At 44.6% G+C, this 17,399-nt stretch overlaps 2 protein-coding genes across 2 annotated transcripts in view; both read right to left on the reverse strand.

The window, feature by feature from the left end:
- STK10 (serine/threonine kinase 10) overlaps positions 1–17,399 on the reverse strand; it is a 168,214-nt gene that overhangs the window by 127,087 nt on the left and 23,728 nt on the right. The window contains exon 2 of the mRNA XM_003404657.4: positions 9,913–10,077. Coding sequence (XP_003404705.1) covers positions 9,913–10,077 — 165 coding nt within the window. The remainder of the gene's footprint in view (positions 1–9,912; positions 10,078–17,399) is intronic.
- The window catches only part of SH3PXD2B (SH3 and PX domains 2B), a 406,416-nt gene that overhangs the window by 78,899 nt on the left and 310,118 nt on the right, over positions 1–17,399 (reverse strand). The window lies entirely within an intron of this gene.

Genomic DNA, 17,399 nt, shown 5'->3' on the forward strand with positions numbered 1-17,399 from the left:
CTGGAGGGGAGATGAAGAGGCAGAGGGGGACGGAAGCTGGCTGAATGGACACAGAAATACAGGGTAGAGAGAAGTGTGCTGTCTCATTGGGGGAGAGCAACTAGGACTGTACGGCTAGGTGTATATAAATTCTTGTATGAGAGGCTGACTTCATTTATAAACTTTCACTTAAAGCACAATAAAATTCTTTTAAAAAATCATAAGCCACCTCAAAAAAAATATTAACCTTTAAGGAGGCAGAAGAACATATGAGGCTCGGGAAAGGCGGCCCCAACGAGAGCAGCTTGTAAAGCGTATTGTTATTACCAGTATTTAGTGGGGAGAACATTAAGTTCTACTATCTCAAGAGGAAAAGTCCAGGAAGACTCCAAGATTGTGGAAAGCCTTCAATGCCAAGCAAAGGAGTCAGAACTTTGGTAAGCAGCAGGGAGATTCATGGGCAGATAAGGTTGCTGCAAAAAAAAAAAAAAAAAAAAACTTTCTGAACAGAGGAAACTGGGGGCAGAGGAACTTTTGAACTTGACCTTGCTTGGTCTCCAGGGCAGGCTGGAGGCGGCCAGGCCTGCTGTGCACATGACAGGCCTTCCCATGCTCTGAGCTGATGTGATCACTCTGCCCTGATGTCAACTTTCTTATTGTGTGGGGGATGACATGATCAGGGTGAAGGCGTGTATGTCTGGCCTTGTGACAAATTTGCTGTGTGACCTTGGGTAAATCCCAGTCCCCCTATGGTCTGCAAATGTCTAATCCTTCAAACGAGTGGGTTGGTTGTGTGACACCCAGCTGTAGCATGCTGTGTGTTAGTCAGCACTCCTCTGGTCTGGCTCTACCGGTGTGCCTGGGCAGCTAAAGCCAGTGTGTGAGAGCCAGCTGTCAAATTTTCAGGAATTTTGTGAGCTGGTTGTATTTACTAAAATTTAAATTATAAAAACTTATATAAGTTTACAAGGAGCCCTGGTGGCACAGTGGTTAAAGTGCCTGGCTGCTAACCAAAAGGTCGGCAGTTCGAACTTACCAGCTGCTCTGGGGAAGAAAGATGTGGCAGTCTGCTTCTGTAAAGATTTATAGCCTTTAAAATGCTATAGAAAGCTCTACTCTGCCCTATAGGGTTGCTATGAATAGTAATCGACTCAACGGCAAAGAGAATATAAGCTTATAGCTTATAGGTTCATATAAGTCTCCTTGAATAACATAATTTTAAAATTATGTTAAAAATAAAAGTAATAAACAGTTAAAACTCATCACTTCCCTTCTTATTTTACTACATTTTACTGTTATCTATGCCCTTGAGGTTATTTACATCTATCGTATGTATCTGGCAGAAACACTACATAATGGTGTGCTATCGCACATCTCTTCCCAGCTCTATGTCAGCAGTATTATAGTCGTAGCTTGAAATTGACCATGGTGGGAATATTTACACCAGGGAAATCGGCAAATGCTATAAACCAGGGCTAGAAACATTTATCAGCATACCACTCTCTCTCATGCACTCCCAGAATGCACATTAGAAAACAGACTCAACCCCTTAAAGACTTTCCCAGATCCCAAAATCTGGTTGAGGACTGAGGGTGGGAAGGGGGGATAATTATAAAAGCAGAGGAGATTCATGAGGTCAGCCCAGGGTTTCCTGCATTCACTCACCTTCAGGGCCTGGGTGTATGTCTAGAGGGGTGTTGTCCACACTACCCACAATGGTAGCCGCTAACCACATGTGGCCACTGAGCACTTGAAATGTGACTAGCATGCTAGTGTAACAACTGAGGAACTAAATTTGTGTTGTTTTTTACATTCAATTGCTTTAAATTTTAAAACTGATATTCAATTCAGTTATTGAGTTCAGTTATTGGGAAATGTTTAAGTATGCTTAGAACAACTTGAGAAGGCAAATCTACTTTTTCAGCTACAAATTTTATGAAATCTAAATACAGCTCAAGTATTTCTTGTGAAAATTTAGCTCCTGAATTGAGATGCACTGCAAGTATAAAGCGCACATTGAATTGGAAGACTTAATATGAAAAAAGTAGAATTTTCATTAACCTTTTATACTGATTACATGCCAAGATTATAATATTTTTATGTAAAATCACCTAAATTAATTTCACCTATTTCTTTTCCTCTGTCTTTCTTTAAGGTACCTATTATTAGAAAATCTTAAATTATATAGATAGTTAAGAAGTCCCTGGATGGCACAAACAGTTAAGCGCTAGACTCCTAGCTGAAAGGTTGGTGGTTCGAACCCACCCAGAGGCATCTCAGAAAACATGCCTGGCAATCTGCTTCTGAAAGGTTATAGCCTTAAAAACCCTTTGAAGCTCAGTTCTACTCTACACACAGGGGTCGCCATGAGTTGGAGTCAATGCAACAGCAACTAACAAAACAACATATATGGCTACCATTATATTTCTGTTGCATAGTGCTAGTCCAGAGCATCTTGGGTTATTTTTGCCCCAGTTTGCATTATTTGATATTCAAAACCAGAAGTGATGATAAGAAACCATTTGAAGGATTTTGCTAAAATTACAAATCCTGAAAAAAATATGAGCCAATCTTGTCAGATTGTTTGGTAAATGCCCTCCGCCCCACCCAGGAAGAAGGGTCTGTTCTTGGCTACCATGCACGGGGAAGGGGTCTAGGACACTTGAGCAACGGCCAATTTCTCATCCCAAAGCCTATGAGAACACACGCTGGGTCCAAGGCTGGTTTTGTCAAAGACACGCCATATGGAAAAGCTGGTTCCTGGGACCACAAAGAAGGCACAGGCTTGGCCATGAGATGGGCCCCAAAACCTTCACACAGAAGGAAATCCCAAAGGTTTAGGTGCATTTTTCAACCCTGTATCTCAGAACAAGACTTCACCGCCCATCCATGCTTTACTCGGAAACCTTGGTGGCATAGTGGTTAAGAGCTACAGCTGCTAACCAAAAGGTCGGCAGTTCAAATCCACCAGGCACTCCTTGGAAACTCTATGGGGCAGTTCTACTCTGTCCTATAGGGTCGCTGTGAGTAGGAATGATTTGATGGCAGGGGGTTAGGGGTTTTTTGTTTGTTTGTTTTAGTCCCTTTACTTAACTGCCCTTCCTTCTCTTATCCCTCTGGAAGACTCCTACTCATCCTTCAAGATTCAGCTCAAATGTACCTTCCTCTCAAGTTTTTCCTGACCAGATGATGTTCCCAACTCACATCCTTGGTCTGGCCTGATGTATTCTTATGGCTTCCCGGTGGTCCTCAATGTTTTTACTCTTGGCCCCTGAAACCTGACTTCGTTTCCAGAGCACAGAACACGTGTCTCTACTCTGTGGAAAACTTCCACTGGGTTCCCATTACCTAATACATTGGTTCTCCAATGTAAAAAAACACCAGAGTCACCAACAACCAGTTAACCAGTTGCTGTTGAGTTGACGCCAACTCATGGTGACCCCATGTATTACAAAGGAGTCACTAGAAAGGCTTGTTAAAACACAGGCTGCTGGGCCCCACTACAGAACTTCCGACTCAGTAGGTCTGGGATGTAACCTGATAATTTGCATTTCTAACAAAGTCCCTGGTGATGCTGATGCTGCTGGCCCGAACAACACATTTTGAGAACCACTGATCCAAAAGATCAGGCATAAACTTTTCACCTTAGCATTCAAGGCCCTCCACAAGGTGGCTTCCTTCTACTTTACTGCCCTCATCTTTCACCACCTGCACCGCTCCAATCCTAGTGTCGCCATTACCCAAACACGCCATAGCTGTCATACCTCCGCACCTTCGCCCACGCTGTCCCTTCTGTGAGAAATTCCTTCCCTCTTTCTCTGCTCAGTTCCAGTGCTACCTCCGTTGAGGTCTAAAACCCAGAAAGGATATTCAGATGGCCACCAAACACATGAAAAAATGTTCTGAGTCACTAGTCATCAGAGCTCCAAATCAAAACCACAGTGAGATACCATTTCACTCCCACTAGGATGCTAAGATAAAAAATAAACAGAAACTAACAAATGTTGGCAAGGATGTAGGGAAACTGGAACCCTTATCCATTGCTGATAGGAATACGAAATGGTACAGCCACTGTGGAAAACAGTGTGGTGGTTCCTCAAAAAACTAAACACAGAACTGCCATACCTGTTGCCATCGAGTCAACTTCAAATCATAGTGACCCTAAAGGACAGAGTAGAACAGCCCCGTAGGGTTTCCAAGGCTATAAATCTTTATGGAAGCAGACTGCCACATCTTTCTCCTGCTGAGCAGCTAGTGGGTTCAAACTGCTGACCTCTGGGTTAGCAGCTGAGTGCTTTAACCACTGTACCACCAGGACTCCAGAACTACCACATAATGCAGCAACTCCGCTCCTAGGTATATACTCAAAACACTTGAAAGCAGAGACTCAAAAAGAGACTTGTACGCCAATGTTCATTGCAGCACTATTCACAGTGGCCAAAAGGTAGAAACAACCTAATTGCCCATCAACAGATGAATGGATAAACAAAATGTGGTGCATACATACAATGGAATACTACTCAGCCAGTAGGAGAAATGAAGTCTTGATACATGCTACAGTACAGACGGAGCTGGAAGATACCACGCTGAGTGAAACAAGCCAATCACAAAAAAACAAATCTTGTATGATCTCACTTATATAAAAAGACAAGAAAAGGCAAATATACAGAGACCAAAGTTTATTAGTGGTTACCAGGGGCGGGAGGGAGGGAGAAAAAGGAGGTTAACAGTGACGGGAAAATCAAATTGATCAAGGGTAGGGTTGCACAGCTGATTACTGTAATTGCTGTCAATAAGTTGTCTCACCTATAAAAAGTTGAATTGGCAAAAGTTGTGTGATAGATATATTTACAACAATGACCCCCCCACACACACACAAAAAAAATAGCCGTTGAGGCTGCTTATGTACAACGAAATACCTCAAGGGATTTGGTTCCTAGGTTCGGAGGTTTAGGGTCCTGGTTTCAGGCGGCATCCCAGTTAATTGGCCTAACAACATGCTTAGTGCTTCAGTTCTATCTCCTAGTTCCTTGCATAGTGCCTGGGGTCTAAAAAGCTTGCAACAGGTCAACCAAAGCACAACAATTGGTCTGTAATCACCTGGAGCAACATAGGAAGGAGAGTCAGGAATAAGAGCAGAATATGGAATGTGTGGCTAATTGTCTCCATGAACAACTGCCCCCTTCATCATGAGACCAGAAGAATTGGATGATACCTGGCTACCATTACAGAACATTTTAATTGAAGATTCCATAGAAGAAGCCTGATCAAAAGGGGGAAATGCAGAAAAGAATTTGACATTCTCATGGACTCCGGACTTCCTGGAGCCATGGAGGGTAGATCAACTCCTAAAACTATTGCCCTGACATAATCTTTTAACCTTAAATCAAAGATATCCCCTGAAGTCATCTTAAAACCAAGTAACAGTTTAGCTTAACTAGTAAAAATGCCTGCCTAAGCATCCTGCTTTTTTAAGAGCTATGTTTATGGAACCAAAGTGATAACAGCAACTTGAAAAATCAGATCGGAACCATACAGGGCAGTGAGTTATGTTAATGGAGGTGGAACAACTCAGAAAAGGAGGATGAGAATGGTCGCACAACTCAAAGAATGTAATCAGTGTCACTAAATTGTACATGTAGAAAACTGTTGATTTGGTGGTGTATGTTTTGCTGTGTATATTCTCAACATCAACAACAAAATAAAATTTGAAGGAAAAAAATGAGGGGATGGCACCTTTAAGGGTCTACAAAGTTACAAACCTAGGCTGTGGGGCAGCTACAAAAGAGGAGGATGAGAAATATTTTTGGCTATAAAAGAATGTACCAGATAAGCATATATCAGCCTCAAGTAACAAGTTCAGAACAGAAAATCCTGGTTTATCTATTTAAACAACCCCCTGACAGTCACAACCCAGCTAAAGAATTGTTCTCTTCTCTATCTGATTTTCCAGCCCTGCTACTTTCTCATGCATGACTTTAGGCAAGTTACTCTTTAGCCTCTTTGTTTCTAGTTTTCTTCTGTAGAATGGGGATAAAGGAACAACCTCAAAGAGCGAAGAGAAAATCACGTAATGCAAGCAAACTCATACCAAGAGGCCTAGCACACTGTAAGCTCTCAATAAATGTTAGCCATTTTTTTATTATCGGTTTTTCCAGACTAAGATGGACAAGGAAGAAAAGCCTGGTGATCTACTTTTAAAAATTAGTCAATGAAAATCTTATAGACTACAATGGTCCAATTCCCAACCAATCACTGGGATGGCTTGGGACCTGGCAGTACTTCTTTTTGTTGTGAATGGGGTCTCCACGAGTCAGGAGCCAAAACTCAATGGCAGCTAACAACAACAACAACGCTATTGGTATTATCTTTGGGTCTGGGTAAGTAATGACTTGGCACACAGCTGCAATCAATAACGGGAACAGACACACAATAGGTGTTTTTCTTAATGAGTCCACAATTGACAATCCAATAAATGTTGTATAGATGGATAGGAGAATGAATGGATGGATGGATGAGTGGGTTGATGGGTAGACTGATGGGTGGGTGGGTGTATGAAAGAATTCCTTAGTTTACATCAAAAGTGGCTCTGTAAGGCCAGTTTGGCAATACACGTTTAAAAACCTTAATAACTCTACTGCTAAGAATTTATCATAAAGAGGTTCTCAGACAAGAATACAAAAAATTCAAAGATGTCCAACATATAGTTGTTTATAACAACAACAACAAAACAAGCAGCAGTCTAAATGCCCAACCAATAGAGGATGGTACAGTCAGAAAATAGAAATCTACGCCCAGACAGAGCTGGAGAAAAATATAGAACAAAATTCTAACTCACAAAAAAAGACCAGACTTACCAGCCTGACAGAGACTGGAGAAACCCCAGAAGTATGGCCCCCGGACATCCTTTTAGCTCAGTAACGAAGTCACTCCTGAGGTACACCTTTCAGCCAAAGATTAGACAGGCCCATAAAACAAAAGGAGACTAAAGGGGCACACCAGCCCAGGGGCAAGGGCAAGAAGGCAGGGGGGGACAGGAAAGCTGGTAATAAGGAACCCAAGGTCGAGAAGGGAGTGCTGACATGTCATGGGGTTGGTAACCAATGTCACAAAACAATATGTGTACTAATTGTTTAATGAGAAGCTAGTTTGTTTTGTAAACCTTCATTTAAAGCATAATAATAATGAAAAAAAGAAAGAAAGAAAAGAAAAAGGAATTCTATGGAGCAAGGAAAAAACGAAGAGCAGGCATTTCCTCACTGATGTGGAAAGATGTTCCAAATACATCTTACATTAAAAAAGAGGTAAAGCAACAACAGGTATGGCAGAAGTTCACCTTTTAAAAAACATGTGTGTGCGTGTCTGTATAAAACCAAAAACCAAACCCACTGCCGTCGAGTCAACTCTGACTCATAGCGATCCTACAGGACAGAGCAGAACTGCCCCATAGAGTTTCCAAGAAGCACCTGGCGGGTTTGAACTGCCAGCCTCTTGGTTAGCAGCTGTAGCACTTAACCACCATGCCACCAGGGTTTCCTGTGTCTGTATATATAACAAAATATACACGAAACGTTATCTGTGATTAGTTATCTCTGGTGGCAAAACTTCGAATGGTTTTAATCTTTTTTTTTTTTTCTGTATGCTCATTTTCCTCTGGTGACCATATATGTAATATTTGTGTAGCATCTTAAAAGAAGAAAAAACAATTAAAGCAGCTCCAAGAATCAAGGAGGAAGGAAACATCGTTTCAGCTTCCTTGGCCTTTGCTGTGTGACCATGAGCTAGGGGCCTACCCTCTCTGTGCCTCTGCTTCCTCCTCAGGAGAAAGGTGATTGCTCTTCCAGCCCTGATAGACTCCTGAGGCTCCTGGAGACAGTGACGAAGAAAGGCTTTGAAAGAGGAAGCTGGTAGTCCGGTGGTGGTGGTGTTATCCCCTGTCCCCCCGTCTAAGACAAGGAGACAGGAGATGCTCGGAGAACCTGAGGGAAGCTGGCCTCTGTCTTGGGGGACAGCCAGTTCTGGTGAATAGAGCTCTGGGTGGGGGCAGCCAGATCGAGTTCTCACTCCCCTTCGCTGTCTTTCAGTTCTCCAACAAACAAGCAAAAAATTAAAACCATCCAAGTTTTTAGCACCAGAGGTAAACTGGGAGTGTATTTTTCTATGCAGATACATATTGTATAAGTTCATCTTTAAAAAATGCATATGTATTTCTTTTTTAAAAATACAAAAGGTGAACTTATAACATACCTGTCGAAATGAGAGGGATAAACTTTTACATGGTTTCCTAACTTTCCTTTGATTTTTTAATCCAGCAGGATCCTCTTCTCAAAGGAAATACAGACTTTCCCATTAAGTCAGCAGTTCTGTTCCTAAAAATCAGGCATTTTTTTTTTTTGCAAAGTAAAACAAAAAATCCAAAACCAACCAGCCAGGACTCTATTTCTCATTATTTTAAGTGGGAAAAATTATAAAGCATTACATGTCAACTCCAAACCCTAAACCAATGTCCTAAAATGTAACTAAGGCAATAAAAGCATTCTCTACAAACAATCACAATAGAATATAAAATGCTTAAAACACCACTTCCTGGACACCAAATAATGATTAGGGTTGTTAGCAAACAGTTGCTACATGTGGTAACCTGACTCCGGGGGGGCTCTCAGCTCTAGCAACAGCTGAGGTGCCCAGCCCCTTGGTGACCCTCCATCCTCATTCAAAAGGTCTACATGGGAGGCTGGCCATCTTTCAACTGAGTCTAGAATTAGCTCCAGACTTTTCCTATACATCTTTTTGTTACAAACGTTGTACAGTACATACAATGGTTTGCAATAACCCATGGTACTTTGCGAGGCACATCAAAACGTTGTTATTATGACTATGTTATTATGTTAAAGATGTTTTAGTGTATCTGGAAGTGTTTCTTTAACTTTTTTTAATGCATAGAAAGGTAAACTATACACTATATACTAAGACAAACATTTGACTAACGGACTTTAGATACAAACGGTATCTAACTGCTCTGACTTACATACATATTTGCCTTAAAGATAGGCTTAGGAACGGAACTCATTCATAATCCGGGGACTGCCTGTACTGAGTTTTGGGGTCATAAATATGATGTTTTATCTATAAAACACTGGGTGAAAAAAGGTTTGGAGAGAGATATATCTTCTGAGGAGTTTGGGTTTATGAACTGAGAGGCATGAACTCGGGGAGGACAACAGTAGGGAAGACAGTCTCTGGGGCAGGCTTGTCCTATGGGAACCAGGGGCCACCCCAGAATTCCTCTTCAGAAGTGGTGGTGCAGAGGGGTGGTGCTGAGGTTGGAAGCTGGGGCTTAAAGCTGCATCTGCATCTTGCACATCAAAGGATGAGGTTGCTAATGGAAGAAGGGGTGTTAAAGGTCTCCCCACTTTGGTGCTGCCATTGAAAAGAACAGAATCCCCAAGCAGCAGCAGCAGCAGCAGCAGGGAAGGTGCCACCACTACTGGCAATGACGTAGCCAAGAACCCCGAGATCTTACCCGTGCCAGGCGCTGCTGTAAGCACCTAGGAGGAACGAATTCATTTCATCCTCATTAACAACCCCATGAGTCAGTACTATTATTATGCCCACCTTAAGGATGGGGAAACTGAGGCAGACACAAAGAGGTTAAGAACTTCCCCAGGGTTATCCCTTGTTAGTGGCAGAGCTGGGATTCGAACCCAGGCACTATGGCATTAGAGTTCCTGCTCTGAACTCTACACGTAAGGGTGGGGAGGCTCTGGGGGACGATGCAGAGGGCAGGGGACACACAGTCCACTTACTTCACCTCCTCGCCCCTGCCCTTGCCTTCAAAGCAAACCCTGAGAAAGAACTGAAGATGTCAGAACTAGGCTCAGGGGCTCTGGACCAACACACACTGGGGCCAAGACGGGATGGAAGGTGCCTTACCCACAGCTTTCCATCATAGTAGTAGGCTCCCAAGAGCTTCACGATGTAGGGGTGGTCGCAGGTGGCCAGGATCTCGATCTCCACGATGTAGTCCTCCAGCTCCTCCTCACTCTTGGTCTCAATTACTTTGGCTGCAGCCAAGGCGCCTGTCTCCTTGTTCTTGGCCTGCAAAGCAGAGATGGGAGAGGTCAACAAGGCACACTCAGTAGGAAAGTGGCCCTTGGAGGCCTACTCAGAGAGTCCAGCATGAGATAAGGGGTGTGAAAATGGAAGCCAGTGTCCAGAGGGGAACCAGGGAGGTGAACCAGGAGATACTTGTTCCTAAAAATGGCCAGTGCTGTGCATCATACCAGCACAGTCAAGCAAACACAGAAACAATGTTCTGTATTTGGAAAAAAAAAAAGTGTGATACACCCATACTATGGAATAAATAAAATTAGAAGAACAGGATAGCTCTACAAATATTGTTGTCAGCCCCTAACTTGTGACACCCCCACACAGAACAGAACCAAACACTGCCTGGGGTCCTGCGACATCCCCGTGATCAGTTGTGGATTGGACCATTGTGATCCACAGGGTTTTAACTGCCTGATATTTGGAAGTAGATTGCCAGGCCTTTCTTCTTAGTCAATCTTAGTCTGGAAGCTCCGCTGAAACCTGTTTAACATCATAGCAACACACAAACCTCCACTAACAGGTGGCGGCTGCGCATGAGGTGCACTGGCTGGGAATCAAACCCAGGTCTCCTGTGTGAAAGGTGAGGATTCTATCATTGAAGAAAATTTGTTGAAGTTGTTGAGTAAAAAATACAGAACACTGAACAATAAAAGTGGTACAATAATTCTTACACTTTTGCCAGTGTTCACATGTGTATGTAAATGAATGAAAAACTCTGGAAAGATATACCTCCATCCTTACAGGAGGCTGGGGAGGGGCCTGAGATGAGGGATTCAAATGGCACTTTCACTCCCTGTATTAAACAATTTTAATAGGAATATTTCCATGTATTTATTTGCATCATTTCGCATACATTTTTTTAAAAATGAAAAAAGCCATTTTAAGTAAATGTCTACCAGTTACAGTGGAATTGCTTCCTAGATGCCTTCCCCCTGGGCAAAGCAACTGCTTCTTGCTTCTTACTTGATGAAAAAGAGAGAGAAATGACCATATAAATGGTGCAAGCAATTCCACACGATGAGCTGGGGTCCAGGAAATGGGAGATTAGAACTGCAGGTAGTTCCTTCCCATGGTCCTGCTAGCCTCTAGGAGTTAGCATCTCCCCTACCACTGCAGGCGGTTCCAGTGTTTAAAAATAACACTTTCTCCTATAACATGGATCCCAAAGTGAGCTGCTTCACCTGGAGTCTTTGTACAGCAACCTATTGCAGTAACACCCATTGCCTTCGAGTCGATTCCGACTCACGGTGACCCATGTGCTACAGAGTAGAACTGCTCCATAGGGTTTCCTAGGTTGTGATCTTTACAGGAGCAAATCGCCAGACCTTTCTTCCACGGTACCACGGGGTGGGTTCAAACCACCAATCTTTAGGTTAGCTGTTGTTGTGTGCCATGGAGTCGATACAGTTGATTCTAACTCATAGCAACCACATGTGACAGAGTAGAACTGCCCCGTAGGGTTTCCTAGGCTGTAATCTTCATGAGAGCAGATCGCCAGGTCCTTCCACAGAGCAACTGGTGGGTTTGAACCACAGACCTAGGCTGTAATCTTTACAGGAGCGAATCATCAGGTCTTTTCTCCCTTGGAGCAACTGATGGATTTGAACCACAGACCTTTCAGTTAGCAGCCCAGTGCTTAACCATTGTGCCACCAGGGGTCCTTTTAGGTTAATAGTCAAGTGCAAACCATCTGAGCCACCCAAGGACCTAGCCTATTGCAAAGCTCAGGGAAAACGGACTATGCGGGACTCAAGGAGACTCAGTGTGTTGCTTCCCACTGTGGCTCCTTCCTAAGAAATTTTCGAGGGCAACATTGACCACGCTCTTGCCTTACACAATGACTTTGTACCTCACTCCCCAGGAAATGCCAATGGCTAAGTTACTCCGGTGTGTCTGGGGGTCCATGCTGGACAAAGAGCATTCTCATCCTCTCAAAGGACCCCCACAGTAACCAACACCACACCAATTCCTCCATCCTAGAGGTGAGGAAAAATGAGGAAGCCCAGGAAGAAAGGCTTGGTGATCTACTTCCAAAAATTAACCAATGAAAACCCTGTGGATCACAGAATATTGTCTGAGACTTGGACTCACTTATTTTGGACACATCATCAGGAGGAATCAATCACTGAAAGAGGATATCGTATTTGGTAAAATGGAGGGCCAGCGAAGGTGAAAGAGACCCTCAATGAGATGGACTGACGTAGTAGCTGCAACAATGGATTCAAACATACCAATAATGGTGAAGATGGTGCGGACTGGTCAATGTTCTGTTCTGCTGTACATGGGATTGCTGTGAGTCAAGCGGTGACTTGACAGCAGCTAACAATAACAACAGGTGAGGAAGTCAAGGCTTAGAAGGGAGGTGTGAAGGAACAAAGGTAGTGGCAGGAGAATCTGAATCCGGGTTTTCTAACTTCAAATATTCTATGCACTTGCCACTCCTGTACAAGGCTGCCCTATAATCTCCAGAATTTAGAAGCTTCTAGATCAAGTGGCTCAGTGGTTAAGAGCTCAGCTACTAACCAATAGGTCAGCAGCTTGAATCCACCAGCTGCTCCTTGGAAACCCTATGGGGCAGGTGTACTTTGTCCTACAGGGTCGCTATGAATCGGAATCAACTCAGTGGGTTTTTGTTTGGTTTGGTTTTTTGGGTTTTTTTTTTTTTGGTAGAGCAGGTTTCAGCAGAGCTTACAGATTAAGATGGACCGGGAAGACAAGCCTGACTACTTCTGAAAATCAGCCAATGAAAACCCTATGGCTCACAACAGTCCAATCTGCCACCAATCACGGGGATGTACAGGATCGGGCAGCATTTTGTTTCATTGTGCCTGGGGCCCACATGAATTGGGGGCCTGTGCCACTGCAGCTAACAACAACAGACCAGATAAGCTGCCAACATACACTTAAGAGTGCTGATGCCTGGACCTACACAGGGCACCCACGATCAGAGACAGAGTGGCCATTCCTGGCCTCACAGAGCTCAAGGTTTAGCTGGAGAGACAGACTCCGATACTGACTGAGACAGCATGCTCATGATGGAAGCTGTGGGAGCTGGGAGGGGGCACCTTATCTCATGGGGGTAGGGAACGGGGAGCCTTCTGGAAGGAAGTGATGCTGGGAGAGTGATGCAAATAGGTGATTCTTTATGTTCATTTCCTCTTTAAATCTATAAATGTATTCTCTGTTTAGGTAAATGTTTGTTAATTGAGCTGCAAAGTCCCCAGGGCCCCACTTCTGTGACAACAACAGTTTCCAGTTAGTCAAGGGCTCACTCCGCACAGCGCCCTGGTCTTCCTTCTTTCATTTGAATTCACTGATCTTCTCAACAACCCCCAGATGCAGGCGCTGTTGCTACCTCACCTATAGATGGGGCGACTGAGGCAGGCCCACCTAGCGAGGCAGGTAGCAGGGCTGGATTTGGGGCGCTGGCAGTCCGCTCCCAGGTCCGCTAGCTTGGAAGCCTCTTTCTTGCTCCATCCAAGTCCCTTCCAAGCCAGAGTCTATGAAACCTCCCACATCTAGCCCAGAAGCCAAGATCAGGGGAGGGACATTCCCTGGGGCCAGTCCTTATCGTAGAATTCACCCTGCTCACTCCAAGAGGTCTTCCCCTCAAACTCAGTCTGAAAGCTTATTCAGAGTGCCTTAGAAGCCCATCAATTTCTCAATGAGGGTCACGCACATGCGCTCTCTTTCTCTCACGTGCGCTCACAGACACTCACATTTAACTGATTACGTACCTGCCTTTTCCTATCTTGTAAAAATGATTTTTTTTTTCTGTCTCCAACAGACAGAGGACCGTCAAAAATAAAACACTTTTCTGAAGGTTTTGTTGTGTATATTTTTACCAAAAAAAAAAAAATACTGAGAAACAGGAGAAAAGGATGCATACGTGGAAACATTATTGGTTTTCTGATTTCAAAAAAAAAGCATCTTTCACCTTTGTATACTGCTGTTCACCAACCCAGACTCCTCCTTTTGGTCACCACCCCGATTCCTCTCCAAACTCAGAAGAAGGTTCAGGCTTGCTCTCCTCCTTTGAGGAAAGGAAGGTAGAGGGGACAGAGGGTAAGCCAGAGCTAGGGTCAGGTGAACAAGGCAACCACCTTGGCCACGCTGTCCCTAGCCCCAGCCAGAGCAGCACAGCAGGCAGATAAGCTAGGCAAAGACCATCCCTGCCCTTCCATGCCTGAGAGCTAGGGAAGAAGGTTGCATGCCACCTTTTCCTGGGTTTCCTGAAAAGGGCCATTTTCCCCTGGAGGTGAGGGAGGCCTGGGCAGGAACCATTTTCCAGAAGTACACAAGACCTGCCTTGCCCACAACCTGAAGGGCAGCACTGACCACTGGCCAGGCTCCCGGGGAGTGCCAGCATCACGCCAGTGTCAACAGTGAGGAGCCAGCTGCCCAGCCCTTGCTCAGATTTCACAGGAACCAAAGCCTGCCAGAATCGGGTGAGTAGAAAATGTGGACCAGACAGTGACTTGGCCAGTATTACATTCTTGAACGGCCTGGTTAAGGCAGCAATCCATCACCTTGAAGCCATAGAGGAAGTTAATAATCGCTGATGATAAAAGCAGCTAACCCTGACGGAGCCCTCGAGGTATGCTAGGCCTTACAAGGCATTTCTTGTTTCTTCCTGGATCCAGCTCTTGGAGACAAATATTATCACGCCCGATTTACAGATGAAAGGTCCCTGGGTAGCATAAGTGGTTTGAACTCCACGACTAACCCAAAAGCTGGGGGTCTGAACCCATCCAGTGGCACCATGGGAGAAAAGCCTGCCAATCTGCTTCCTTAAAGATTATAGCCAAGAAAACCCTACGGAGCAGCTCCACTGTGTAACACACTGGGTTCCACGAGTCAGAACTGACTCAGTGACAGTGGGTTTGGGTTTTTTGTTTTTAATTTACAGATGAGAAACTGAGATTCAGAGAGGCCAGGAGACTTGCCTCAGGTCACACAGCCAGTGAATGGTAAAGGCTGGATCCAAACACAAGCCTGCCTGACTCAAAGAGCCTGAGCTCCAAATCACTTCCCAACAGCCACTTCTTGGCCAGCGCCTGGCAGCCCCTGCTCTTCTCCCTTGTTAAAGATAATGATAACCACACCCAATAGCAACCACTCACACTGGTGAAGCGCTTGGCAGTTGCAGGGTGCTCAGCTGCCATAATTTTATCGAACCACAAGCCATTAGGCAGCTGTTATCTATCATGCCTATTTCCCAAATGAGAAGACCAAGGTTCATAGAAGTATCAAGACCCAACCAGGACAATGAGCTGCAGAAGGCTCCTGATGCCCAGTCCAGTGTTCTCTTCACTACACTGGGCTGCCAGGAATCGGCTTATTCCCTATTCATTCATTCACGCACTCATTCACTCAACCATTATTTTGTTGTTAGTTACTACTGAGTCAGCTCTAATTCAGAACGACCCCATGTACACCAGAAAGAAGTGTTCCCATTTCTTGAGCCGGTCCTGTGCCGTTTTCACGATCACTGGTATGCTCAAGTCCTTTGTTGCAGCCACTGTGCCTTTTGGGTGCCTTCCAACCTTGAGAGGACATCTTCCAGCACTGTATTAAACAGTATTCTGTTGTGATCCATAGGATTTTCACTGGCTAATTTTCAGAAGCAGATTGCCAGGCCTTTCTTCCTAGTCTGTCTTCATCTGGAAGCTCCACTGAAGCCTGTCCACCATGGGTGATCCTGCTAGTATGTGAAATACCATTGGCATAGCTTCCAGCATCACAGCAACATGCAAGCCAGCACACTGTAACATTGACAGATGGGTGGTGGCAACCATTATTTACTGAGCCCATATTATGTGAGGCACTTTTCTAGTGAACAAGACGAACAGTTCCTGCCTAGAGGGAGAATTTGCCTGTATGAATCCTTACCTTTCCATAATGTAACATACCCTTCCCTGATCTTCCTTCAGCTGAACCAACCCAACCTCATTCTCAGTCCCTATAGGACAGCAGAGCTACTTCTACCACCAGATCTAGAAATGAGAGGTGGCTCATCCTGGCTGATCAGAGCGCTGTATTCCCTTTGGCCACAGTGACTGGTTCAGGGATAGCCATGTGATCAAGTCAGCCAATGAAATCACCAACAGAACTTTTGCTAAGACCACTGAGATGGTGACCAGCCCTCCTCTACTGCTAGCCTCCAGTAGGGAGGCACCTGGCTGGGAGCTGCTGGCAGCCATTATACCATCAAAGCAAACAAACAAACAAAACCCATTGCTGTAGAGTCGATTCTGACTAATAGTGACCCTACAGGACAGAATAGAACTGCCCCATAGGGCTCCCAAGGAGCAGCTGCTGGATTCGAGCTACCAACCTTTCAGTTAGCAGCTGAGCTCTTACTCACTGCACCACCGGGACTGCTCATACCACCAGCCAAACAAAACCCATTGCCGTCAAGTCAATTCTGACTCATAATGACCCTATAGGACAGAGCAAAACTGCCCCATAGACTTTCCAGGGAGCACCTGGTAGATTCGAACTGCCAACCTTTTGGTTAGCAGCCGTAGCTCTTAACTACTATGCCACCAGGGTTTCCTCACACCTCCAAGGGAAGTCTAAAAATGAATCCGGCTCAGAAGCAGTAGAACAAGAGAGAGCACAAGAAGACACAGTTTGACCCCCTCAATTACCAGTAATTTTTACAATTCTGTGAAGAAGGTACTACTGGGGCCACATTTTATACATACAAGGAGTCCCTGGGTGGTACAAACAGTTAACGTGCCTGGCTGCTAACCGAAAGGCTGGTGGTTCTAATCAGAGGCATCTCAGAAGAAAAATCAGCCATTGAAAACCCTACAAAGCACAGTTCTACTCTGACACACATGGAATTGGCATGAGTCGGATTCATTCCATGGCAATTTTTTTTTTTTTTTAAATAAGAAAACTGATGCTCACAGAGGTGAAGTCACTTGCCCAGGGTCACATAGCAGATAAATTACAGGGGTAGGATTTTGATTCAGATCTGTGCATCCTTCAAATTCCATGTACCTAACCATCTTGCCATAAACAAAAAACAAACCCATTGCCATCTCATAGCGACCCTACATGACAGAGTAGAGCTGCCCTGTAGTTTACAAGGAGTGGCTGGTGGATTCAAACTGTAGACCTTTTCGGTTAGTTGTTGTAGCTTTTAACCAATGCATCACCAAGGGCACCCAGGAAGGCACAGGTCCTGCCTGGGCCTCAGTTTCTCCTTCTGTGTAGTAGGAGGGTGGGAAAATGAAGCTCTTAGCTCTCTCCATGCTCTGATGTGAGGGCATCTTGGGGAGGAGGTAGGTCCTGGAAAG

The sequence above is a fragment of the Loxodonta africana genome, chromosome 2 (assembly GCF_030014295.1).
Source record: "Loxodonta africana isolate mLoxAfr1 chromosome 2, mLoxAfr1.hap2, whole genome shotgun sequence".
NCBI classification, from domain to species: domain Eukaryota; kingdom Metazoa; phylum Chordata; class Mammalia; order Proboscidea; family Elephantidae; genus Loxodonta; species Loxodonta africana.